A 25,058-nucleotide genomic window follows, 5' to 3' on the forward strand; every position below is an offset into this window, starting at 1 on the left:
GTTCCACCCCTCTCCGGCCCCGCCCCTCCCAGCCTTTGCCGGGTGGGTTCCGCCTGCTGCTTTTCCGAGGGTGCCCCAACCCGCGTGCCTTGTAACCGCGTAGCCATTCATCTGCAGGAATTTCAGCAGCTCCTGGGCCTTCTCTCGATCTCGTGCCTTCTCCTTGGCCGTGAGCGTGTCGTAGGGGACCAGCAGGGGGTGGGTCCCACCGCCTGGGGAGGCAAAGACCAGAAATCAGGGCTCTGGGGAAGAGCCGGGCCACTCTCACTGAAGTGGTTCCTGCAGTGCCCGGCATGCGTAATTATGGTAATAAAGATGAAGATACGAATAACGGAAACATTGCTTGCTGGTGCTCATCTCATTACCCCACGGTGGTAAACGCTGTTTATTCCCATCTACAGATGGAGAAACCGAGTTTCAGGGGCATGAAGGCAATCAGCAAAACCACACGGTGAATCCACGGGGGTCGCGTGGGGGTAGCATGGCGTCCTCACCTTTGGCTTCCAGCTCCTGCTTCTTCTTCCGTCCCCACGTGTTGTGGTAATTTTCTGCCAGTTGTTCTGCCATGGCCTGGGAGTGGATGCAGAGTCAAGGGCTAGATTCAGAGGATGCCAGCCCCCGCAAAGACACTCCATGTCCCCCCAAAAGGATCAGCGCTCTCACCTGCAGCTCCCGGGACAGGGTAACAGCGCTAAGATCGGGGGGCTGAGGGTTGTAGCCTTCTCGAGGATCGTAGGTCTGAGAGGACAAGGGGAAGATGGGAGGTGGGCTGATGGGCTAGCAGGAAGCCCAGGCCAGCCCCTCCCCAGGCCCCACTAGTCCATTCTACCCCCTCCGCCCTCCCCTGGCTCAAGACCCCGTGTCCTCTCCTTAAGGCCCTGTCTCTAAACCACCCCATCCTTCTCTCCTCTGCCCTTTGCAGTTCTTCAGACCCCTGCCCTCTCCTTTCCCAGATCTCAGGTTTCTGCACCCTTCTTGCCCCACCTACCTCCCTGGGCCCCTCTCCTCTCCATCCCTTCCCTGTCTGGCCATGCCCCTTGTTCTAGACCCTCCCCCCACCCAATGCCTCTGCCCTCCACCCGGGCCCCGCCTTCACCTGGGCACTTTGTGATATCTTCCGCGTTTTTTTCTTTTCCGTCTTCTCCTCCTCACCCTCCCTGGCCTTCTCTATCGTCCATTCCCAGGCAATCATGGCCTTCAGGGACTCCTTGATGGGCCAGCGGTAAATCTCTTTGTCCTGGGGTGGACAGGAGGGTGGGGAGTTGGTGGAATGGGATAAGAGAGGGGTAGAGGAAGGACCCCACAGGAGAAAACCCTGACCATGTGGCTAGGCAATGGTCCAGTCTGGATTCCAACTCAAGTCTCTTACCTGCTCTGTAATAGAGCCTCCCAAACCCAATCTCCTTATCCCATTAGACACTCGAGTCTCCGAGAAGTCTTACTACAGCCAAGGAATCAAACCCACTCTCTCGGAGTCTCTACCCACTCTACCAAGTTTGAGAGAAGGCAAAGTCCATGAATGGGGAGACCTAACCCACAGATCCACCTAGATGCAAACATGTGAACCTGCCTCACTCCTCCCCGAATCCTCAAATTTGGGAGTTTCATTTTGACCCCCAATGCTGGGCCCCAAGGCCTGGTCACCTTCTCTGAAAAGGTCTTGTAGGGCCTGAGCATGGGGTGGGTCTTCAGCTCCTCGTCTATGTTCTCTCCATAGGACCAGTTGTTCTGGATCTAGAGATGGAGGGGAGGCAGGGTGAGGGGGAGGCAGCAGTTGGGGACACACGGGGGGACCCTGGAGGAGCTGAGGACAGAGAATCCTAGGGGGTCCCAGAACAAGTTAAGGGTCTTAGGGAAGGCTGGGGGGTCTCAGGGAGATCTGGGGCCTCAGGGAAGAACCGGGTTGGGGGGAAAGCTGGGGTCTTGAGGGTTTCTTGGATAGGAGGACCCTGAGGCTAACCTTGTCGAAGGCCCACTTCTCGTGTGTGTACTCCGCAAACTTGTTAATGAAGGAGTCCAGCTTCTCCGGGATGATCACACTGTTGGGGGCACAAGGTTAGCAGATGTTGGAGCTGGGGTTCCCTCCACCCCTGAAATCTTCCTGTCTCCCAGCCCCCAGGCCTCACTTGAGGGTCTCCACAGGCCGGGGATCAAAGTTGCCTTCAGCATCCACTGTGGCCTTTTTCTCTGCCTTAGATGAGTATGAGGCATCCACATAGTCGGGGGGCAGAGCCCCGGCAATGGCGCACAGACAAGGCATGGCCATGCGGTAAAGCTCCGGGTCGTATTTCTGGGAAAGCCAGGTAGAGCAGGGGTAGGAGGTCACTATAAGCCTTACTGACCCCCAGGACCTCAAATTCACACATTGCAATCATCAGCCCTCCTCCCTGAACCCCCAAACCTGAATTATGGTCCCTCTCCTTGAAACCCAAATCTCAGTCCCAACTGTATGCTCAGATCATCGCCATATTGCCCTCTCCAAGCTCCCAAACTAGAGGTCCACCCCCTCTTTCATAACCTCCAAATTGAAGCCTCAACCCATAGATCCTCCTAGATCCAAACATGCAGAACCTTCTCCTCCTTGAACCCCTCAAAATTGGGGGATTTTACTCTGGACCCCCAATTTTGGGCCCCAAACCCTCCACATAGGCCATTTTGGGGCTCCCTGCTGCCCGGACCTTATGGGCCAGAGAGTCAAAGATGCCCCAGAAGAGTTTCCGCGTGAGGTGCAGCTCCTCCTCCGAGGTGACCCCGAAGTTGGCCCAGCCTGTGGGTAGGCAGTAGTACTTCCAACAGCGCTCATAGTGGTTGGTGAGGAGCTGGGTGGGAACAAGAGGGGGACACACAAATGAGGGGGGCACCAGCGAATGGCAGGCAGATGAAGGCCCAGAGAGACACAGGCATGCCAGTGCTTTTAAATTATAAAGGAGGTGTGGATTATGCAAATGATATGCTAATAAGGGAAGAAATGATGTTTATTGAGGAGTGGTCCTAGACAGCTTAGTATGCAAATTTAGCAGTCTTAATTTAGAGTTAAAATGGGCATTAAACTAGAGCTGGTTGTGTCTGGTATTGCTTTACACAAATAAGCGTGCTAATATTAATCCATGGGTATGTAGTGAGTAAATGGGCATATGGATGCAGCAATCTGTGCTTATGCAAATTAACATACCAAGTAGAAACAAAGGCTGCACCCCATGCAAATATATGGTAATTGGGAAGAGGGTCTCCACTATCCAAAATGCAAATTTATTTATTTATTTATTTTTATTTTTTTTTTTTTTGAGGTGGAGTCTCACTCTGTCCGCCAGGCTGGAGTGCAGTGGCACGATCTCGGCTCACTGCAACCTCCGCCTCCCAGGTTCAAGCAATTCTCCAGCCTCAGCCTCCAGAGTAGCTGGGGTTACAGGCGTGCTCCACTATGCCTGGCTCATTTTTGTATTTTTAGTAGAGATGGGGTTTCGCCATGTTGGCCAGGCTGGTCTCGAACTCCTGACCTCAAGTGATCTGCCCACCTCGGCCTCCCAAAGTGCCGGGATTACAGGCGTGAGCCACCGCCCCTGGCTAAAATGCAAATTTGAAATCGGAGCTGATTTTGATGTATTATGCAAAATAGTCAAGATATCTGAGTTGGGGTATCTCTTTATGCAAATTAGCATGCAAATGAAAAAATAAGAAAGACAGTGTGCAAATATTCAGAATAGCTGTGGTAATGTTTATTCAAATAAATGCACTCATTTGAATAGTGGAAGTCTGGTGGTCCAGGCATGCAAATAAACATGCTAATTAGGGAAAGTGGTGTGCTCCATGCAAATATATGCTAATTGAAGCGGGGGCTGGCTCACTGTTAAGCAAATTAAATGCTAATTAGGGAATGCTAGAGGCATCAATGAAGCAAAGTGAATGTTCTGGGAATCCTAGTATGCAAATAAGGATGCTAAGAGATTTCTATGGGGACGCCGCCCTAACTAGTGCAGGTTAATTGGGCTGGGCAGTGCCGACACAAATGAGCCCCGCGGTCGGAGAGAAGAGCAAACCAGTGGGTGCGGCCTGGAAACTAGATGCTGAAGAGCGCTTGCCCTCACCTTGAGTGGCATCTTGGCGAACTCGTTGAGGATGGGCACGTCGAACACCAGGCGTCGCAGCAGGTGCTGCAGCATCGACGGGCGAATATACCTGCGAGACCGTGCACAGGATGGTGGGACTTCCCCCACCGTCCAGACCCGTTCTGCGGCCCCACCCCTGCATCTACCCCCGCCCCGCTCTGAGGCCTGCCCCGCCCCACCTGCAAAGCGCCATGAGGCAGTCCTCGATGACGTCGCGTTGCGCCTTGGTGAGCGAACGACCCCGAGACAGGCGGTACACAGTATGCAGCATAGAGTCCACCATGATGGCGCGGTGTTCTGTGCCCGCAAAGAGCGGCGCACACTTGGTGATGAGCGGCAGCACGGCCAGGCACAGGTAGCGGTTCAGCGCCAGCGCCATCTCGGTGGTGCTGAAAGTGGCCTAGGGCGCAGGGTGAGGACATCAGGCCCGCTGCATACCCCTGGGGCTGCTCTGGCACCTGTCCTGAGCGACTCTGGCCAAAGGATCCAAGCTTCTGATCACTCCCCCAAAACCTGCTCTTCCCACTCTCTACCACCCTCCTCCCACCCTTTGCCCACAGCCCCCACCCCACCACTTATTACTTTGGATTATGCAAAATTTCAAACACACACAACTGGTCGATGAAATTAATGAACCCCATTACAGATTTGGCTCTTCTGTAAATATCGGTGGTCTGCACGCTTATCTCCTCTCTAACCCTCACCTTTCTTCCTGTAATACATTCTTTTTCATCTGTTAGAGACAGGGGTCTCTGTCGCCCAGGCTGGAGTGCAGTGGTGCAATCATAGCTCCCTGCAGCCTCGAATTCCTGGGCTCAAGTGATCCTCCTGCCTCAGCCTCCCTAGTAGGTAGGACTACAGGGACGCACCTCCATGCCTGGCTAATTTATTTTTCTTTTTTTTGAGATAAGGTCTCGCTCTGTCGCCCAGACTGGAATGCAGCGGTGTAATCACGGTTCACTGCAGCCTCAATGTCTGTCCCTCAAGTGATTCTCCCACCTCAGCCTCTCTAGTAGAGGGGACTACAGGTGTGCACCACCATGCCCAGCTCATATTTAATTTTTTTTGTAGAGACAGGATCTCTCCATGTTGCCCAGGCTGGTCTCGAAATCCTGGCTTCAAGTGACCCGCCCGCCTCGGCCTCCCAAAGTTATTACAGGGGTGAGCCACCATGCGCAGCCCCAGGCTCTCTTAAACCCTCTCTCAGAAGGCTTCTGTCCACTGCTGAAACTGCTCATCCCCGTTTCCAGTGACCTTGACTTTGCTAAATCGGTGGTCACTTCTCAGTGCTCTTCTTCCTTGCCCTGTCACCCTTCTGTTACTGCTGTTCCTGCACAGAGTTCTGTGTGTCCACAGTGCCAAACCAACACTGCGAAAAAAATTCTTTTTTTTTGAGACGGAGTCTCGCTCCGTTGCCAGGCTGGAGTGCAGCGGCATGATCTCGGCTCACTGCAACCTCTGCCTCCCCGGTTCAAGTGATTCTCCTGCCTCAGCCTCCTGAGTAGCTGGGATTACAAGCGTGCGCCACCATACCTGGCTAATTTTTGTATTTTTAGTAGAGACGTGGTTTCACCATGTTGGTCAGGCTGGTCTCGAACTCCTGACCTTGTGATCTGCTCGCCTCGGCCCCCCAAAGTGCTGGCATTACAGGCGCGAGTCACCGTGCCTGGCCTCAAATGATGATTTCTTATAACTAGAGGTCGTGGAAATTCCTACTCATCCTTCATCGGAATTCAATGTTTCTTGGTTTTCATTTTCTATCTTGATGATGGTATTGGGGATCATGATATGTCCACAATCCCAAGAAAAACAAAAGCAGCTGCTGCTGCTCTACCGTGACCCATCTCCTGTCCCTCTGTGGAGGTGGGGAGGGTGGCCAGGCTGGGCGGGGCTGCTCACCGTGTCCAGCGAGGCGGCTGCCCTCATGTCGGGCAGGAACCCCACGTCCAGCACGTGCAGCAAGAAGTCCTGGTTCTCGATGCCATACACACGGTCCAGGAAGAGGACCATGGATGCCTTGTGGTCCGGGACGAAGGATGCGGACATCTTTGGCTGCACCAGAGCCCCGTCTGCAGGCAAGGAGGGCAGGTTCAGGGATGCTCTGCGGACCCAGCGGCTCCCTCCCCAGCATCACTCCTTTGCCAAGTTCCATCCCCTCCGCACCTTTGCCCAGGGTGGGAATCTGCAGTGGGAGGCTGATGATGCCCACGAGGTCCTCCAAGGGCACAAGGGAGCGGAGGATGGCGCGGATCCGCAGGGCCTCACCCTTGCCGGCTTGGATTAGCTGGGGAATGGAGGGAGGGAGAGGGGCACTCATCAGGTGCTGGTGCCCCACTCAGTGACTGCTCTGCTCCCTCCCTTACCACACAGGAGGGTAGAGCAGGCCTCTTTCTCAGGAGGCTGTCTAGAGTTTCCAGCCCTTGCTCCTCTGCCTGTGCCCCCCCACCCCAGTCCCAACCTCTCTCGTTCTCCCCAACCTCATCCTGACCCCTCTCCCTGCAACCCCTCATCCTGGCCCCAACCCCTATCCCTGTGACCCCATCCCCATCCTGACCCCTCTCCCTGTGTCCCCCATCCCCATCCTGAGTCCTCTCCATGTGCCCCGCCAACCCAGCCCCGACCCCTCTTCCTGTGCTCCCCCATCCCAGCTCTGACCACTCTGGGTGTCACTGTCTGTCTCCCCCACTGGACTGGGAGCTCTGTGAGACCAGGCCCTGGGGCTGTCTTCGTCACTGTTGTGTCCCCAACATTGCTAGTCCAGGACCACCCACGTATGCGAGCTCACTCCGTGTCACCAAGTGCCTGCATGGGGCGTTCAAGGCGGCTGTGCCTGCCCTCCCTTCCCATCCTGCCCTGGCTCAGGGTCTCACATGCATCTCTGGCGCACAGCGTCCGAGCAGGTCGATCAAGGCGGCATAGAAGGACATGATGGCGTGTCCCAGGTGCACCCGGTTTTCTTCAGGCGGTTCCTCACCGAAGCTGCAGGGAAGGTGGGTGGGTTGGGGAGGCAGCCAGGGGCCGGGGTGGGGGAGGCAGCCAGGAGCCAGGGAGGGCACGTTGCCCTATTGAGGAGGGGGCCGGGAGACTCACTGCTCACGCCGCCGGTCCCTGCGGATGCCTGGGCCATCCCTCGCAGGGTCCTCGGAGATGCGGATGGCCTCTTCGATGGCAGCCAGCAGCCCTGAGCCACCCTCACCCCGCAGGGCGGGTCCGAAGCACTCAGGCTTCCGGATGAGCAGCCGCACCACCACATTGGCATTCTCCTCCACGCTCTCGCCTGGCCACCCACGTGGGGAAAGCCGGTCTCATGAGCCACCATCAGAGACCTCTCCATGCAGCCCCAGGACCCAACACCTCCAGAGGTAACGCCAGGCCCCTGCCAGCCCCAGGACCCAACACCTGTAGGGGTAACACCAGGCTCCCGCCAGCCCCAGGATCCAACACTGCCAGCCGCAGGACCCAACACCTCCAGGGGTAACACAGGCCCCTGCCAGCCCCAGGCCTGCTGGAAGGGATTCCTGCCTGGACCCCAACTGTGGCTCAGGGTGCGAGCAGTCATCTTGAGGGAGGTGTGTGACCAGTGACTCCATACTTCCCGCTCAGCCACTGCCACCCCCTCCTCACCGTTGACGAAGACAGCGAAGCGCAGGAAGTCCAGGTAGCGCTCTCCACCACAGGGGTTCCAGCCAATGTCTGGGTACCCTTTGGCCACAAGCATGGGGCAGCTCTGGAGGCCACAGCCTGCCAGGTAGGACACAACCTGGGGGCAGAAGGGGCTCAGTCAGACACCAGACCCATGTCACCTTCCTCCTGGGGCTCAGCCCTCCGCCCTACCCTGCACTTCCCTGTGGCTCCTCAGTCCGGTTCAGCTCTGATCCCTTGCCCAATTAGCTCTGGTCCTATCAGAGGCCTGTAAACTAGAGCAACTCCATCTTGAACAAGAGCTTGAGACCTACTGGGCTGCATTCCCAGACGGTTAAGGCATTCTAAGTCACAGAATGAGATAGAAGGTTGGCACAAGATACAGGTCATAAAGTCCTTGCTGATAAAACAGGTTGCAGTAAAGAAGCTGGCCAAAACCCACCAAAACCAAGATGGCAACGAGAGTGACCTCTGGTCGTCCTCACTGCTGCACTCCCACCAGCGCCATGACAGTTTACAAATGTCATGGCAACGTCAGGAAGTTACCCTACATGGTCTAGAAAGGGGAGGCATGAATAATCCACCCCTTGTTTAGCATATCATCAAGAAATAACATAAAAATGAGCAACCAGCAGCCCTTGGGGCTGCTCTGTCTATGGATGAGCTATTCTTTTATTCCTTTACTTTCCTAATAAACTTGCTTTCACTTTACTCTGTGGAGTCGCCCTGAATTCTTTCTTGCATGAGATCCAAGAATCTTCTCTTTGGGCCTGGATCCAGACCCCTTTCCTGTAGCGGTTCTGTCCACCCTCGTCTCCCACCTGGACCATGACACGAGCCTCTTCCCTGTGCTCCTGTCCTTCTGCCTGCTCCTCGATCTGTTCCCCACACACAGCCAGAGGGACCCTATGAACACCTGAGTCAGGTCACTTCCCTCCTCTGCCCAGAATCCTGGCCTCCTCTCACTCAGGGTAAAAGCCAGAGCCCTTGTTGTGACCGATAAGATGCCATATGACCCATCTGTCACCTCCTGCCCTCACCCTCACTGCCTCTGCTCCAGCCACAGCTGTCTCTCTGCTGTTCCTCCAACTTATGAGGTTTGCTCCTGCCTCAGGGCCTTTGCACTGGCTGTTCCCGCTGCCTAGAATGCTCTTCCCCATGATGGCCACCTGACCTGTCACCTTCCTTCAGAGCTTTACACAAATGTCACTTTCTCAATGAGGTTTTCTCTGGCCACTTTTTTTTTTTTAAGGGGTCTCGCTCTGTCCCTCAGGTGAAGTGCAGTGGTACGATCATAGCTCACTGCAGCCTCAGCCTCGCAGGCTCTATCAAATCCTCCCACCTTAGCCTCCTGAGTAGCTGGGACTACAGTTACGTGCCACTACACCCACCTAATTTTTGTATTTTTTGTAGAGACAAGGTCTCCCTATATTGTCCAGGCTGGTCTTAAACTCCTGAGCTTAAGTGATCCTCCTGCCTCAGCCTCCCAAAGTGCTGGGACTGCAGACGTAAGCCACTTTGCCTGGCTGGACAGGAATTTTTGACTGTCATATTGCTACTGCTTTGCATATGGTAAGTGAACACTACATATTTGTTGAATGATAATATAACAGCAGCTAACGTTACTAACGGCCCCTTTACAAACACTTTTCTGGATTAACTCATTTAATCCTCAGAATGATTCCATGAAGTCGTTTCTATGACTACATTCATTGTACAGATGAGGCAACAGGAGTCTGGAGAGTCTAAGTCACTTATCCAAGGCCACATAGCCAGGGAGCCAGGGGAGCAGAAGCAAAGTTGCTGAACTCTGGAGCCCACGCATTTCACCACTGTACACAGAAGTGGAAGCTCAGAGAGCCAAGAAATGTGCCAAGGCCACCTAGCTGGAAGCCTAGACTGTGGATCTGCCCCCACCCGGAAGAGAAGCGTGTGGATCCGCCCCCAGCCCGGAAGTGTAGACTGCAGATCCGCCCCCAGCCCGGAAGCGTAGACTGCAGACCTGCCCCCAGACAGGAAGCATGGAGTGTGGACCTGCCCACAGCCAGGAAGCATCCCATGAATGAGCAACTGGGTGCGGTTCTCTCCCTGCAAATTAGTCTCCTTCTGGTTGGGCACTGGACCATCCAGAATTGCCCCCCAGAATGAGTTCGGAATCAGCAGGTGTCCCAAGCAGCCGGGTAGCGGCCTGATTTCCTCTCTTAGGCCTGGGGCCCAGCCCTGCCCTCCACACCTTTTCCAGGTCCTGCTCCTGCAATGCCAAGGCCAGCTCATTGTTGTCAATGACGGAGGCTGCAGCCACGTCCAGGGGCGTGGAGCCCTGCATGCCTGCAGGGGCGAGAGGTGGGGAGAACATCTCACTCCTGCTTGTCTCACCTCCTCTGGGAAGCCCTCCCTGACCACCCTTTTTCCAGCCTGGATCCGGTGCCTCCTCTGGTCTGTACTTCCCTCATCCAAGCTCTGACCACTCTGGGCTATCACTATTGGGGTCACTATTGTGTCCCCAGCATTACTCATTACAGGGCCAGAGCCACAGTTGAGAGGGAGTGTTTGTTGAATGACAGTGAGCTGGTGGAAAGTGGGGCAGGCCTGGACGGGGTGCCAGGAGTGGGTTCTGGGGGACAGGCCCTGGGCTCGGGGGTTCTCACCCAGGCCGATGCCACTGTTCTCCAGCAGGTAGCTCAGGTGGTCAAACATGGAGCGCTGGTTCTGCCGGCTGATGCGGCAGAAATAGCAGAGAAAGCGGCAGCAGCTTGTCACCATCTTGGGGAAGCGGATCTCCTGGGACAGGCAGGGTGGGCCGGTGGTCAGGACCTGCCCTCTGTGGCTGCCTCCCCTGAGCTCCCCAGGGCCGGCCTGGGCCCTTACCTTGGACTCGCCACCCCCGAGGACGTTGACCATGACCTCCATGACCGTCTCGTGCATGCCCAGTGCCCTCATCAGGTTCGGGTGTTGGTAGAAGACTTTGTTGTTCATGATGTTCCTGTGCATGGGCAGAGTGTGCGGGGTCACCAAGGACCCAAGTCCGGAGAGGGCCATAGCCACCACTCTGATAGCAGTTGGCATTCTTGACCCTCTCACTCTGTGCCTAGCACCACCCCCTTTACAGATCTGAACTCACTCAATTCCTACAGCCGGCCAGGCGCAGTGGCTCAGGCGTGTAATCCCAGCACTTTGGGAGGCCGAAGCTGGAGGATCACTTGAGGTCAGGAGTTCGAGATCAGCCTGGCCAACATGGTGAAACCCCATTTCTACTAAAAATACAAAAATTAGCAGGCGTGGTGGCGCATACCCATAATCCCAGCTACGCAGGAGGCTGAGGTGGGAGAATCGCTTGAACCTGGTAGGCGGAGGTTGCAGTGAGCAGACATTGCGCACTCCAGGCTTGGCAACAGAGCAAGACTCCATCTCAAAAAATAAAAAAATAAAAATTCCTACAGTCACTGTGGGAGGAAGGGTCCCTGTTTCCCTCATAAGGAGACTGAGGCATGCACCCAAGGCAGGCTCCTCTAGGGCAGAGATCTTTGCCATGTTGCCCTTTGTCAAATGTTGTCCCAGCACGGTGGCTTACGCCTTGTAATTCCAGCCCTTTGGGAGGCCGAGGCAGGAGGATCACTTGAGTCCAAGACCAGCCTGGGCAACATAGCAAGACCCTGCCTCTACAAAAAAATTTACAAATTAGCTGGTCGTGGTGGTATGTGTCTGTAGTCCCAGCTACTCAGGAGGCTGAGGCAGAAGGATAGCTTGAGCCCAGGAAGTTGAGGCTGCAGTGAGCTATGATTGGGCCACTGCACTCTAGCCTGGGCAACAGAGTGACACCCTGTCTCAAAAACACCTAGAAATGCCTGGCATGAAGTAGATGCTTAATAAATGTTTACTGTGTGAATGAGATATTTGACACTGAGTGCTCAGTACTGCTACCATAATTATTATTATTCTCATGAGCTCACTGAAGCCACAGCACAACCCTTCAGAGTAGGCTTGGCTCTCCCCGGTTTTACAGATGAGGAAACTGAAGCTCAAAAAGGGTAAACCTCAGCCAGGCGTGGTGGCTCACGTCTCTAATCCCAGCACTTTGGGAGGCCGAGGCGGGTGGATCACCTGAGGTTAGGAGTTCAAGACTAGTCTGATCAACATGGTGAAACCCTGTCTCTACTAAATATAAAAAATTAGCCAGGCATGGTGGTGCGTGCCTGTAATCCCAGCTACTTGGGAGGCTGAGACAGGAGAATTGCTTGAACCTGGGAGGCGGAGGTTGCAGTGAGCCGAGATTGCGCCATTGCACTCCAGCCTGGGTGACAGAGTGAGACTCAGTCTCACAAAAACAAAAAAGGTGGGGGGTGGGGTGGGGAATGTCCTGCTGAGAGTCACACAGCAAGCGGAGCTGCTACCACTGAAGGTGGAGAGGTAAGGGAAGGAGACATTACCCAGGAGGTGAGCTAGCCACCGAGAGACTGAGATCACCCAGAGGATGGGCCAGAAGTTGGGGAAGGGAATGTTATTGTATCCTGAGGGCATTCATTACCCAAGGGGATGTGCAAAGTAAGGGGGCAGGGCGGTGTCTCACCCGATGCTCTGGATCATGAGGTTCTCCTCCTGGGGGCCCATCTGCACGATGAGCAGCGAGCGGATCTGGCCGAGGCACTCGAGCAGGCTCATGGTGTCTTCCACGGAGGACGGCGAGATGGTGTACGCCCGCGGCAGGGCACGCAGCAGCTCACCCAGCCCGTCGTACTGCCGGTGCAGGAGGCTGAACATGGCCCGCACCAGCTCTGGGCTCTGCACGAAGTCCTCTTGGGCCCAGCGCACCACCATGTGGGACACCAGCTCCTGCAAGGACCCTGGGAAGGAGACAACGCAAGGCTTGGAGCACCATGCAGGGCAGGTCGGCACACGGGGCCTTGGACCAGAACAATGTGGAAGGGGCCCCCTGTTCCAGAAGTTTTCCCAGTTACTACCACCCCCGCCCTCCACCTGCTGGGAGCAGGCAGATTCTAGCAGATTGTTTTCCTTTTTTTCTTTTAGAGACAGTGTCTTGCTCTGTTGCGCAGGCTAGGGTGCAGTGGTGCGATCACAGCTCACTTCGGCCTCGAACTCCCGGGCTCAAGTGATCCTCCTACTATGGCCTCCCAAAGGGCTAGGGTTATAGGTGTGAGCCACTGTGCCCAGCCTGGCAAACTTTTTTCTATTCCCCCAAGAATCTCTCTGTTCTGTTCGCCCTAATATCCAGCCCACAAGGGCTTCCTAAAAATTTCAACAGGAATAATAAACTGTACAACTGCAAGATACCAGAGCCGACAAGAAGCACTTCGCCATGCACCTTTGAAGGCATATGTCACAATCCCACTTGTTCTATAAAAATACTGTGGATTTGGCTGGGCGCGGTGGCTCACATCCGTAATCTCCGCACTTTGGGAGGCCGAGGCAGGTGGATCACCTGAGGTCAGGAGTTTGAGACCAGCCTGGCCAATATGGTGAAGCCCCGTCTCTACTAAAAATACAAAAATTAGCCAGGCATGGTGCTGCACGCCTGTAATCCCAGCTACTCCGGAGGCTGAAGCAGGAGAATTGCTTGAACCCAGGAGGCGGAGGTTGCAGTGAGCCAAGATCGTGCCACTGCACTCTAGCCTGGGCAACACAGCGAGACCCTGCCTCAAAAAAAAAAAAAAAAAAAAGAAAAGAAAAAATCTAAACTGGTGGGCAGGGGCTTTGACTTTCCCCCCTTGGCTGTATTTCCCAGCCCTGGTAACACTGCCTGCCCCATAGTTGGCCCCATAAAAGTTTCCTGAATGTTGAGGGATAAAACCTGTACCAACATCGGGAAATCCGTCCTTGTTAGATGTGGCTAATATACAGTTTGCAAAATAACAATTGGCCCAACATTAATGATAGCTGCTTGTCTAATCCCTCAGCATGGTAATCATCTCATCAAGAAAGAAAAGAGAAGCCGCAAGGCCACGGAAGCCACAGTGGTTCAGGGTTGCTGCCATCCCTTGGTGAGAGGTTTGCCACTAAGCTGGTAGGCTGTGTCACCCTGGTCCAACACACACGTTCTACAGCCCCCATCTCTGGAGGCAAACCTCCAGCATGCATCTTTGTTTTTTGTTTTTTTTTTTTTGAGACAGAGTCTCTCTCTGTCACCCAGGCTGGAGTGCAATGGCGCAATCTGGGCTCACTGCAACCCCCACCTCCTGCGTTCAAGCAATTCTCGTGCCTCAGTCTCCAAGTAGCTGGGATTACAGGCATGCACCACCACGCTCAGCTAATTTTTGTATTTTTAGTGGAGAAGAGGGTTTCACCATGTTGGCCAGGCTGGTCTCGAATGCCTGACCTCAAGTGATCCACCCGCCTCAGCCTCCCAAAGTGCTGGGATTACAGGCGTGAGCCACCACGCCTGCTTCCAGTTTGCCCGCCACTCTTCCCCTCTCACTCCTGCCTATCTACCCCTCCCTTGCATCCGTCCTCATGCCCTCTTTGGGACACAGAGGCTCCCCAGGCATAGGGCTGCCCACCCCACCCCTGCCGTCTCCCCAGTGACTCCAGTCCTCACGGGGTTTGCTCTCCTCTGCTGGCCGCTCCTCCTCAGGTTTCTCTTCCTTCTTTTTTACCAGCCGCACTTTCTCCAACAGGCTCATGAGGCGGCTGCCCAGGGTGGTCTCTTCCTCTGGTTCCTCCTCCTCTCCATCCAGCTGAATTCCTGGAAGTGGTCAAGAAGGGGGGAAATGTCATTCATCGGTTTGCTTATTCACCTGCTCACACACTCACTTATTCATTTGTGCATATGTGCGTGCATGCATGGAGTTTCTCATTTCCTTTTTTTTTTTTTAAACAGTGTCTTGCTCTGTTGCAGTGGAGAGCAGTGGCACGATATCAACTCACTGCAACCTCTGCCTCCCAGGCTCAAGCCATCCTCCCACCTCAGCCTCCTGAGTAGCTGGGACTACAGGTGTATGCCACCATGCCCTGTTAATTTTGTATCTGTTTCTGTAGAGATGGGGGTCTTGCCATGTTGCCCAGGCTGGTTTTGAACTCCTGAGCTCAAGCAATCCACCCACCTCAGCCTCCCAAAATGCCAGGATTACAGGTATGAGCCACCACCCCTGGCCTCATTTACTTCTTTGTGTGTTCATGTATTTGTTCATTTATTCATTCTATGAAACATTTATCTTTTAAATCAATTTTGCAAATATGTTCAAAGAACTAAAGGAAACCATGTCTGAAGAATTAAAAGGAAATATGATAATAGTGACTTATCCAGTAGTGAATACTAATAAAAAGGCAGACTGTTAAAATATAGAAATTCCGGAATTGAAAAATAAAATAACTGAAATAAAAAATTACTAGAAGGGGTTCAACAGCATATTTGAGCGGATAGGAGAAACAGTCAGTGAACTTGAAGGTAGGACATAGAGATTGTCTAGCCTGAAGAACAGAAAAGTAAAAGAATGAAGAAAAATGGGCCAGGTGCAGTGGCTCACACCTGTAATCCAGCACTTTGGGAGGCCCAGGCATGCAAATTGCTTGAGCCCAGGATTTCAAGACCAGCCTGGGCAATATGGTAAAACCCCGACTCTATAAAAAAATTAAAAAATTAGTCAGGCATGGTAGCACACACCTGTTCTCCCAGCTACTTGGGAGACTGAGGTAGGAGGATGGCTTGAGCCCAGGAGGCAGAGGATGCAGTGAGCTAAGATTGTGCCCCTGCACTCCTGCTGGGTGACAGAGTGAGACCGTCTCAAAACAAAACAAAACAAAACAAAGCAAAATGAAAGAAGGCCTTAGAGACCTGTGGGATGCCATCAAGTGTACCAATATATGCATAATGAGAGTCCCAGAGGAAGAGGAAAGGGGCAGAAAAGTATTTGAATAAATAATTATCAAAAATATTCCAACTTTGATAAAAAGTAATTATATAGCCAAGAAACTCAACAAACTTCCAATAGGATAAATTCAAAGAGCTCTACACCTAGACATGTCATACTAAATTGTTCAAAGGCAAAGACAAAGAGAAAATCTTCAAAGTCAGCCAAGGAAAAATAATTCATCATGTGTAAGGGAATCTCAATAAGACTATCAGCAGACTTCTCATCAGAAACTATGGAGGTCATCCATCTGTCCTTCCACCCAGCCAGCCATCTCTCCACCCAATTCTCAACCATCCATCCATCCTTCTCTTCATCCATCCATCTATCCAGCCAGCCATTTTTTACCCACTTCTTCTATCCATCAATTCACATATCCATTCATTTATCTGGCTTATAGCCATCCACCCAAATGCCCATATAAACATATCGTTCCACGCGTTATCTAACTGTTCACTAACACATTCATTCACTCACTCATTCATTCATTCAACCAATAGTTACATAGCACCAATACTGTAGAGGGTTTTAAGGTCAGGAAATCTTAGGGAAACTTCTGGAGAGATCTCAAGAGAAAGTCGGCATGGGGAGGACTCTCTGATCCCTACTCCTTACCACAGTGTGCCAGCAGGTCTTGATGAAAGTCAAGTAAATCCTGTCGAATCTCTTCAGGGAGAGGACAGTCTTCCTCATCTGTACCATCTTTGAATTGCAATAGCATATTGATCTAGGGAAAGGTCAAAGGTTAGAATGAGGGTCTGAGATCCCAAAGCAGGAACTCTGAGATCAGAGATAGAAGATGCAATTGTTAGTCTGTGTCTAAGGTCATGAGTCGAAGTGTGAGTTAATGAAGACTATTTGGGAGACTAGGGCCAGAGGTTTGAAAAGAGCATCAGTCTGAGGTGACTCAGAGGTCAGGTTTGTTCCGAGTAGGAGATAAATGTATCACTAGGGTCAGGGGTCAAGCACGGGTTTAGAGGTTGAGGGTCCTCAGTGATCAGAGTCAGGAGATGCTGAGGTTGGGGTTTAGACAGTAAAAGCGGCCAGCGTCAGGGGTCAGGTGACCTGTTCCTGGGGTGGGGAGCGGAACTCGCGGGTTCGTCTTGCAGTCTCCGCTGCGGTCATGCTGAAGGCTTTTATGAGGAGGCCATAGCGGCTCCGCTGGTTGGCCTGGAGCTTGTCCACATAGCGCTCCGCAAAGGCTGCCAGGGACTCCACACGGTGCTGCAGCTCTTGGTCACAGAAATACTCCAGCAGGTGGCACATCTGTGGAAGGACAGCCGTGTGGGAGGAGAGATGGAGGTGAGACCATCAGGACTTCCTTGAAACTTCTCTTGCTTCCTCTCCCCTCTGCGTGGCCCTGCCCACGTCCAGCCAAAATCATTTCCTGCCTGGAACCTTAAGCCTTACTTCACCAGGCACGGTGGCTCACGCCTGTAATCCCAGCACTTTGGGAGGCCGAGGCGGGTGGATCACCTGAGGTCAGGAGTTCGAGACCAGCCTGGTCAACATGGCGAAACCCCATCTCTACTAAAAATACAAAAAATTAGCTGGGCATCGTGGTGCATGCCTGTGATCCCAGCTACTCAGGAGGCTGAGGCAGGGGAATTGCTTGAACCCAGGAGGTGGAGGTTACAGTGAGCTGAGATCACATCACTGTATTCTAGCCTGGGCGACAGAGCAAAATTCTGTCTCAAAAAACAAACAAAAAGGACTGCCTTCTCCATGGTCTCATCTCCATGGAAAACAGAGATCTTTCCAAGTCGACAGTGCTCACTGCCATATGCATTTCCACAGCTCCCCACTGCCTGAGGATGAAGTCCAGGCTCACATCCCACCTACCCTGTGTCTCCCAGCCCAGATGGACAGAGGCCGAAAAGCAGGAAGCAGCAGCCCACCTGTAACTTCACAGACTCTGGCAACTTCATCTGGAGCAGCCCTTCCTCCAAGCCTTCTTCTTTCTCCCCTTCTGCTGCCTCCTCTTCCTCTTTTGCCTCATCTTCCTTTTCCTGTGCTGTTTCCTCCTCATCCTCCTCTTTCTCCTCCTCATCTTCCTCTTCATCCTCTTCCTCCTCCTCCTCCTCTTCTTCCTCAGCGAAGACTTCAGGCTCAATCATCTTCAAGATCTGTTTCACATCCTCATCGCCAAAGATGCCCATCACCTACAGGACAAAGTCTCGGTTCTTCACTGTGGCCTGCAAGGCCTCCATCATCAGGCCCTGGCCTCACTTTCCAGACCTACCCCTCATGCACATGCCAATCAGTCCTGTATTGGCTGATCCAATTTCTCCCACAGCAGGAATGGCATCCCCCGCCTTGCCATCCACCCTCCTTAAGATCCACCCAGGTCCACACCCTGTGTCCCACCCACACAGCCCAGACCACAGAGCCAAATATGAGTGCCTCTCCCATCACAGGTGAGTGTCCTTTCTCCCAAGCCTAAGCATGTGCTGTGTCCTCTGGCCCAGGACACACCCTACGCCTGCATAGCTCCCAGTATACACCAGCTCTCAGTCAACATAATGAAGATGCTAACACATGAGGCGAGGCTCACACCTGTAATCCCAGCACTTTGGGAGACCAAGGCGGGCGGATCACTTGAGGCCAGGAGTTCAAGACCAGCCTGGCCAACATGGCGAAACCCCGTCTCTACAAAAATACAAAAAAAATTAGCTGGGTGTGGTGGTACACGCCTGTATTCCCAGCTACTCAGGAGGCTGAGGCAAGAGAATCCCTTGAACCTGGAAGGCAGAGGTTGCAGGGAGCTGATATTATGCCACTGCACTCCAGCCTGCATGACAGAGGGAGAGTCTGTCTCAAAAAAAAAATAAATAAAGTTTAAAAGATGCTAACATATGGAAGAGGGAGTAGACGAAAGGGAAGAAGAGTGCAGGGGAGAGAGAGAGATGGATGAATGGAGGGAGGACTGGATGGATGGCTGGCTGGATGAATCGAGAGTTGGAATGGTAGAGGTTTGAAGGAAAGATGAATAAGTGGATGATGATGGGGAGATGAGGGAAATGATGGAGGAAAAGATGATGGGTGGATGGAGAGAAGGATAAATGATGTATAGGTAGGTGGGTAGGTGATGGGTGGGTTGATAGATGCATGAGGAAGTAAATGAATATGTGGATAAATAGATAAATTAGTGAATAGCCATGAGGGTAGGGGGGATGGTTGGACACATGGTTGGATAGGTTTGTGTACGAAAAGTTGGGGCCAGGTGTGGTGGCTTACACCTGTAATCACAGTACTTCGGGAGGCTGAGGCAAGATGACCACTTGAACCCAGGAGTTTGAAACTGCAGTAGGCTACAGTCATGCCACCGCATTCTAGCCTGGGCATGACCCTGTCTCTTACAAAATAAAATAAAATAAAAAATAATAAATAAAAACAAAATTAGGTTGAGCAGAGTGTCTCATGCCTGTAATCCCAACACTGGGAGGCCAAGGTGGGAGAATTGCTTGAGCCCAGGAGTTCAAGACCAGCTTGGGCAAACTAGCGAGACTCCACCTCTACAAAAAATTTAAAATTTAGCTGGGCATGGTAGTGTACACCTGTAGTCCCGGCTATTCAGGAGGCTGAGGTAGAAGGATTGCTTAAGCCCAGGAGGTTGAGGCTACAGTAAGCCATTATTGTGCCATTGCACTCCAGCCTGGGTGACAGAGCGAGACCCTGTCTCGCCTGGACATGGTGGCTCACGCCTATAGTTCCAGCACTTTGGGAGGATGAGGACAGCACTTTGGGAGGATCATGAGGCCAGGAGTTCAAGATTAACCTGGTCAACATGGTGAAACCCCATCTCTATTAAAAATACAAAAATTAGCCGGGCATGGTGGCGGGCGCCTGTAATCCCAGTTACTTGGGAGGCTGAGGTAGGAGAATCACTTGAACATGGGAAGCAGAGGTTGCAGTGAGCCAAGATTGCTCCACTGCACTCTTCGGCCTGGGTGACAGAGCAAGACTTCGTCTCAAAACAAACACACACACAAACAAAACCAAAAAGATGGATATATAAATGAATAGTTAGATGGGTCTATGAATAAAAGGGTATGTGATACAAGGGATGGATAGAAGGATAGGGAATGGGTAGATGGATGGGTGTGGATGGCTAAATGGATTTGTGGGTAGGTGGATGGGTGTACTACATATGAATGGAGAGATGGATGGATGGATGAAGGGTAGGTGGGAAATGGAGGAACGGATGGATCTGTGGATGTAGGTATGGATGGACGCATAGGTGGGAGGAGATGATTATTGGACCTACGGAAGGAAAGATAGATTAATACATTAATGGGTAGGCAGATAGATGAACAGATGGAATGGTGGATGGACTGCTGTATGAATGAATGAAAAGATGGATGGGCAAATAGATTGAAACTTGGATAGATGGGTACATGAATGAATGAATGGAGTGGGTGGAGAACAAAAGGATAGAAAGGCAGATGGACTTGTTGATGGAAAGATGATCTATACACATGAATGGATAGGATGAATGGGTGGATGGAAAGGCGGGTGGAGGACTGATGGATTGATGGATGGATGAATGATGGTTGGTTGGATAGATGAAAAGGAAGAAAGAAGAGATGAATAAACATAAAGAGATGACAGGTGAGCAGATGGAGGGAAAGGTGAATGAAGGATAGGGAGATGGTGGAAGGATACATAGAAAGGTCGATGGAGGCCAGACGCGGTGGCTCACGCCTGTAATCCCAGCACTTTGGGAGGCCAAGGTGGGCAGATCACGAGGGGCAGATCACCAGGAGTTTGAGACCAGCCTGGCCAACATGGTGAAAGCAGTCTCTACTGAAAATACAAATATTAGCTGGGTGTGGTGTCACATGCCTGTAGTCCCCGCTACTCCGGGGGCTGAGGCAGGAGAATTGCTTGAACCCGGGAGGCGGAGGTTGCAGTGAGCTGAGATTGCGCCACTGCACTCCAGCCTGGGCGACAGAGTGAGACTCCGCCTCGAAAAAAAATAATAATAATAATAAAAAGAAAGGTGGATGGAGGTATAGAGGAGGGAATGAATGGGTGGTTGGATACATAAATAGAGGAGGATTGATGCATGTATCTCTGGAGTTTGGGGAATGTGGGAGAACAATGGGACAGACGGAAGCAGGAGGAAGCCATTACCAGCAGGGTGGACACGAGCTTGAGCACAGGCACAAACTGGAACTCCACGGAGCCCCCGACGGGGTCGCGAGCGTGCTGCCCACCGTCGCGCACCGCCTCCCCCAGCATCCTCAGTGCCTTGTCCCGCAGGGCCTCCAGCGGGATGGCGGGGCTGAGGCGGGCTGGGGCCTCTGTTGCCCCAGCAGCTGGCAGAGCGGCCACGAAACAGGGGGGCGAGAAATGATGCGGGGGCCTCAGCGAAGTGGTGACTCCAACTCCCGGCAGGCCATGCCGGGGGTGACCATTTTCTGTGCTCCTTCCAGGAGGGAAGAGCGTGATGGCGCGGGTCTCAGGCGTGAGGGGCACGATGTATTCAGAGAGCATGGAGCGGCGGCTGCGGCAGGCACTTTCGAGGTGGATGCTGATGAGGAGGTCATAGTAGCCTGCGCGCAATGGGCCTGGCAGGTGCGCGTCCTCCAGGGCGTGCAGCAGCTGAGCCTGGTCTACGTGGCTGCACAGAGCGTGCGCCACGCGGTTGTTGCCCAGGGCGCACACAGCGCGGTAGAGGCGCAGGGTGTGCGAGTGGAAGCGCTGCAGGTCCAGGCGCTCTGACAGCTCTAGGATGTCCATGCACCTGCAGCAGAGGTGGGAAACAGACAGGGACAGATGAACGAGCCTCCAGCATCCGTCCAGCCACCATCTCTTCCTCCATTTCCTTCATCATTACCCACCCATTTCTTCATTCGTCTTTCCTTCAAACCCCATACCATTCCATCTATCAATTCACCCATCCTGGGAGAAGATGGGAGACAGAGACACAGATCCCAGAAAGGCAAAGGTGCTTAGATGAGTGTCGAAGGCTGCAGCAGGGAGTTCCAGTGGCCTCCTAGCTTAGGGTTCTGTGAGGGCAGTGGAGCTGGGTCTAGGAGTCTTTCAATGGTTCTGGAAGTCCCTAAGGGATCTGGGGGCCCCTGGGATACCTCTGGGGTCCCTGGGATGGTCTGGGACTTTGTAAGAATCTGAGAGTCCACACAGAACATCTGATGTTCCCAAGATGTGTTTGGGCCCCCAGATTGGGTTTGAATCCCCTCTGGCAGGTCTGAGTACACTATTGTGTTTCAGTGTCATTAGAATGTAAATTCCAAGGGCAGGACATTTCTGCCTGTTTCGTTTTTGCTTTTATATTCCCAGCACCTAAAACCGCACCTAGCACATAGTAAAGTGCTCAGCATTTGTTGTTGTTGTTGTTTTTTAGTGATGGGGTCTTGCTCTGTTGCCCAGGCTAGAGTGCAGTGGTGCGATCCTAGCTCTGCAGCCTTGAACTCCTGGGCTTAAGCAATCCTCCTGCCTCAGCCTCCCAAGTAGCTGAGACTACATGTGTGTGCCACCAAGCCAAGCTAATTAAAAAGAAAAAAAAATGTGAAGATGGGTTCTCACTATGCTTCCTGGTGGTTTCAAACCCCTGGCCTCAAGCAACCCTCCCTCCTCCTCAGCCTCCTGAAGTGCTTAGATTACAAACGTGAGCCACTGTACCCATAAATATTTGTTGAATAAATAAATTAATAAATGGGTGTGTCTGGGGACCTGGGGATGACATTGGGTCCCTTTGGGCATGTCTGAGCATCCTGAGTTATGTACAAGCATTACTAGAATGTCACTTCACAGGGGCTTGGTGTCTCCAGCCTGGAATACTACCTAGCACATAGGAGGGACCCAGAGCTATTTGTTGAAAGGATGAATGAATAAAGGAAGGAAGGAAGGGAAGGAGGGAGGGAGAGAGGGAGGAAGGGAGGAAGGGAGGGAGGGAGGGAGGGAGGAGGAAGGAAGGAAGGAAGGAAGGAAAGAAAGAAAGAGGCATGTCAGAAGCCTCCTGGGTGAGTCTGGGATCCCTTCCACGTTCAGAGTTCCATTTTTTGAGATGGCCTCTTGCTCTGTTGCCCAGGTTGGAGTGCAGTGGCGCGATCCTAGCTCAATGCAACCTCCGCCTCCTGGGTTTAAGCAATTCTCATGCCTCAGCCTCCCGAGTAGCTGGGACGACAGGTGCACACCACCACAGCTCGCTAATTTTTGTATTTTTAGTAGAGACTCCTGACCTCAGGTGATCTGCCTGCCTCAGCCTCCCAAAGTGCTGGGATTACAGGTGTGAGCCACCGTGCCTGGCCACGTTCAGTTCTTAAGAGTAACCCTGCCATCCATGTGAACGCATCTGTGGCCCTAGCTGTGTCTGGGTCCCCTGGGCTGGGTTTGAGATCTCCACGGGATTCTTCTTAAAGTCTCCCTGCGTATGCCCAAGAGACTCTAGGGTGCATCCAAGCCTCCCTGAATCATGTCCAGGGATCCTGGGGTGTACTTGGGGCCCCCTGGGGTGTTGATGTGGGTCTGGCTCCCTGAGATGGGTTTGGGGCCCTGTGGAGTGGGTTTGGGTCCCTGGGGTATTATCTGGGTTCCCTTAGGGTGGGCCTGCGGTCCACCGGGATGGCCTAGAGGCTCCTGCGTTGAGTCTGAATCCCCCTGGGGTGCAATCCGGGGATGTCTGAGCTGAGCCCAAGTTCCCTGAGGTAGGTCTGGAGATTCCCCGGGTGTTGTCTGGAATTCCAGGGTTGTGTTGAGGAGGGGCACTGAGTGGGACCCAGACCCCAGAGGGCTAGCAACACCAGCCGCCCCCCGCATAGCTGGGCTGGCCCTGACCGCTTCTCCTCGGGGATGTGCAGCGCCATCATGGTCAGCGGCTCCTGGCACTGCACGGCCCAGCCCAGCCGCTCGCCGGCACGCCTCGTCTCCACCTGCAGGTAGTGGTTGGGCATGCGGCTCCAGGACACTGGCATCAGCATCTGCATCTCCAGCCGTGGTGGGCACTGTGGGGCCGGGTTCTTGCGCTCGCTTTGGAACATGGCGGCTGACAACGGCATGATGTTCTGAGGGCAGAGTGACACGCATGGGTCAAGATGGCCAGCCCCCTCTGTCCCACCACACCACTTCCGGGGAGACCTCTTGGATTATCCCTCCCCTTCAGTGGCTCTGCCCGCCTGGCCTCCCCACACCTCCTGCCTCAGCCTGGCCCCATTAGCGCCCCCATCACTGCACTTGTACCTTCTGCTTCCCCAGCTCAAACTGGATGACGTTCTGGTGGGTGGGCAGGACGAAGACGGCAGGAAATAGCTTTGTGTTGGGTTCCACCTGGCAGAGGAGAAGAGGACGAGGTGAGGAATCGGGTGGGCTGGAGGGAGGGTTGATTCGGACTTCAAACTCTGGGGCCAATTTGCAGGTCTTCATCTGGGCGTTAGAGGCTCCAAAATGGCTCAGAGGTCACGCTGAGACTGCCCTACCTCTGATCCACAGGCCAACCTCCTCCAACTCTCCCAGAGCCACCTGTCATCTGTCTCTGCACACATCACACCCTGCACTGAGAATGCCTTTCCCATTTCTCTCCCAAGCATACTCATTCTTCAAAACCCAGAGAGTGCAGTAGCTCACACCTGTAATCCTAGAACTTTGGGAGGCTGAAGTGGGAGGGTCACTTGAGCCTAAGAGTTCAAGAGCAGCCTGGGCAACATAGTGAGACCCCATTTCTACAAAACATAAAAAATTAGCCAGGCGTGGTGGTCTATATCTGTAGTTGCAGCTACTCAGGAGGCTAAGATGAGAGAATCGCTTGATCCTGGGAGGTCGAGGCTGCAGTGAGTCATGATTGCACCACCGCACTTCAGCCTGGGTGACAGAACAAGACCCTATCTCAAAACAAAAATAAAAACAAAAAATTCCAGGAAGTGTCCTCAGATTGTCTTGCCCCTCTCCCATCTTCCCAGTGGAGCCCATCCAGCCAGCCTCTGCCTCCACAAACAACACTGTCTCCGAATCCGTCCCGCCCACACCAAACCTGATCTAATTGCACCCCGGGACCCAACTCCCAGTTTACAGGAAATATGGGGGACAAAGGAAAATGTTAAAACGCTACCGCAGGAATGCACCAGCCAGATCCAGGCTATGGGAAACCAGGCTAGCCCTCTCCAGATTTAATATGCACAGGAAGCCCCTGGGATCCTGTCAAAATGCAGATTCTGATTTGGCAGGCATGGGAAGGGGTCTAAGACTCTGCATTTATTTAATTTTATTTATTTTTATTTATTTTTTTGAGATGAAGTCTGGCTCTGTCACCCAGGCTAGAGAGTGCGGTGGTGCAATCTCGGCTCACTGCAACCTCCACCTCCCGTGCTCAAGCAATTCCCCTGCCTCAGCCTCCCAAGTAGCTGGGATTACAGGCGCCCACCATCATGCCAGGCTAATTTTTGTATTTTTAGTAGAGATGGGGTTTCACCATGTTGGCCAGGCTGGT

The 25,058-nt window shown here is 53.1% G+C and overlaps 1 protein-coding gene across 1 annotated transcript in view; it reads right to left on the reverse strand.

Annotated features, from left to right (window-relative positions):
• Positions 1–25,058, reverse strand: part of LOC100592793 (ryanodine receptor 1) — a 137,751-nt gene that overhangs the window by 65,679 nt on the left and 47,014 nt on the right. The window contains exons 33-58 of the mRNA XM_030822220.1: positions 23,816–23,902; positions 23,414–23,640; positions 20,747–21,359; positions 17,509–17,772; positions 16,676–16,876; positions 16,226–16,337; positions 14,299–14,445; positions 12,316–12,589; positions 10,617–10,731; positions 10,397–10,529; positions 9,982–10,076; positions 7,731–7,866; positions 7,197–7,383; positions 6,977–7,085; positions 6,270–6,390; positions 6,006–6,175; positions 4,286–4,506; positions 4,086–4,176; positions 2,679–2,819; positions 2,127–2,290; positions 1,961–2,039; positions 1,645–1,734; positions 1,097–1,237; positions 664–738; positions 495–570; positions 89–212 (exon numbers count right to left, since the gene is read on the reverse strand). Coding sequence (XP_030678080.1) covers positions 89–212; positions 495–570; positions 664–738; positions 1,097–1,237; positions 1,645–1,734; positions 1,961–2,039; positions 2,127–2,290; positions 2,679–2,819; positions 4,086–4,176; positions 4,286–4,506; positions 6,006–6,175; positions 6,270–6,390; positions 6,977–7,085; positions 7,197–7,383; positions 7,731–7,866; positions 9,982–10,076; positions 10,397–10,529; positions 10,617–10,731; positions 12,316–12,589; positions 14,299–14,445; positions 16,226–16,337; positions 16,676–16,876; positions 17,509–17,772; positions 20,747–21,359; positions 23,414–23,640; positions 23,816–23,902 — 4,193 coding nt within the window. The remainder of the gene's footprint in view (positions 1–88; positions 213–494; positions 571–663; positions 739–1,096; positions 1,238–1,644; positions 1,735–1,960; positions 2,040–2,126; positions 2,291–2,678; positions 2,820–4,085; positions 4,177–4,285; positions 4,507–6,005; positions 6,176–6,269; positions 6,391–6,976; positions 7,086–7,196; positions 7,384–7,730; positions 7,867–9,981; positions 10,077–10,396; positions 10,530–10,616; positions 10,732–12,315; positions 12,590–14,298; positions 14,446–16,225; positions 16,338–16,675; positions 16,877–17,508; positions 17,773–20,746; positions 21,360–23,413; positions 23,641–23,815; positions 23,903–25,058) is intronic.

Source organism: Nomascus leucogenys, chromosome 11, assembly GCF_006542625.1.
Source record: "Nomascus leucogenys isolate Asia chromosome 11, Asia_NLE_v1, whole genome shotgun sequence".
Classification (NCBI taxonomy): domain Eukaryota; kingdom Metazoa; phylum Chordata; class Mammalia; order Primates; family Hylobatidae; genus Nomascus; species Nomascus leucogenys.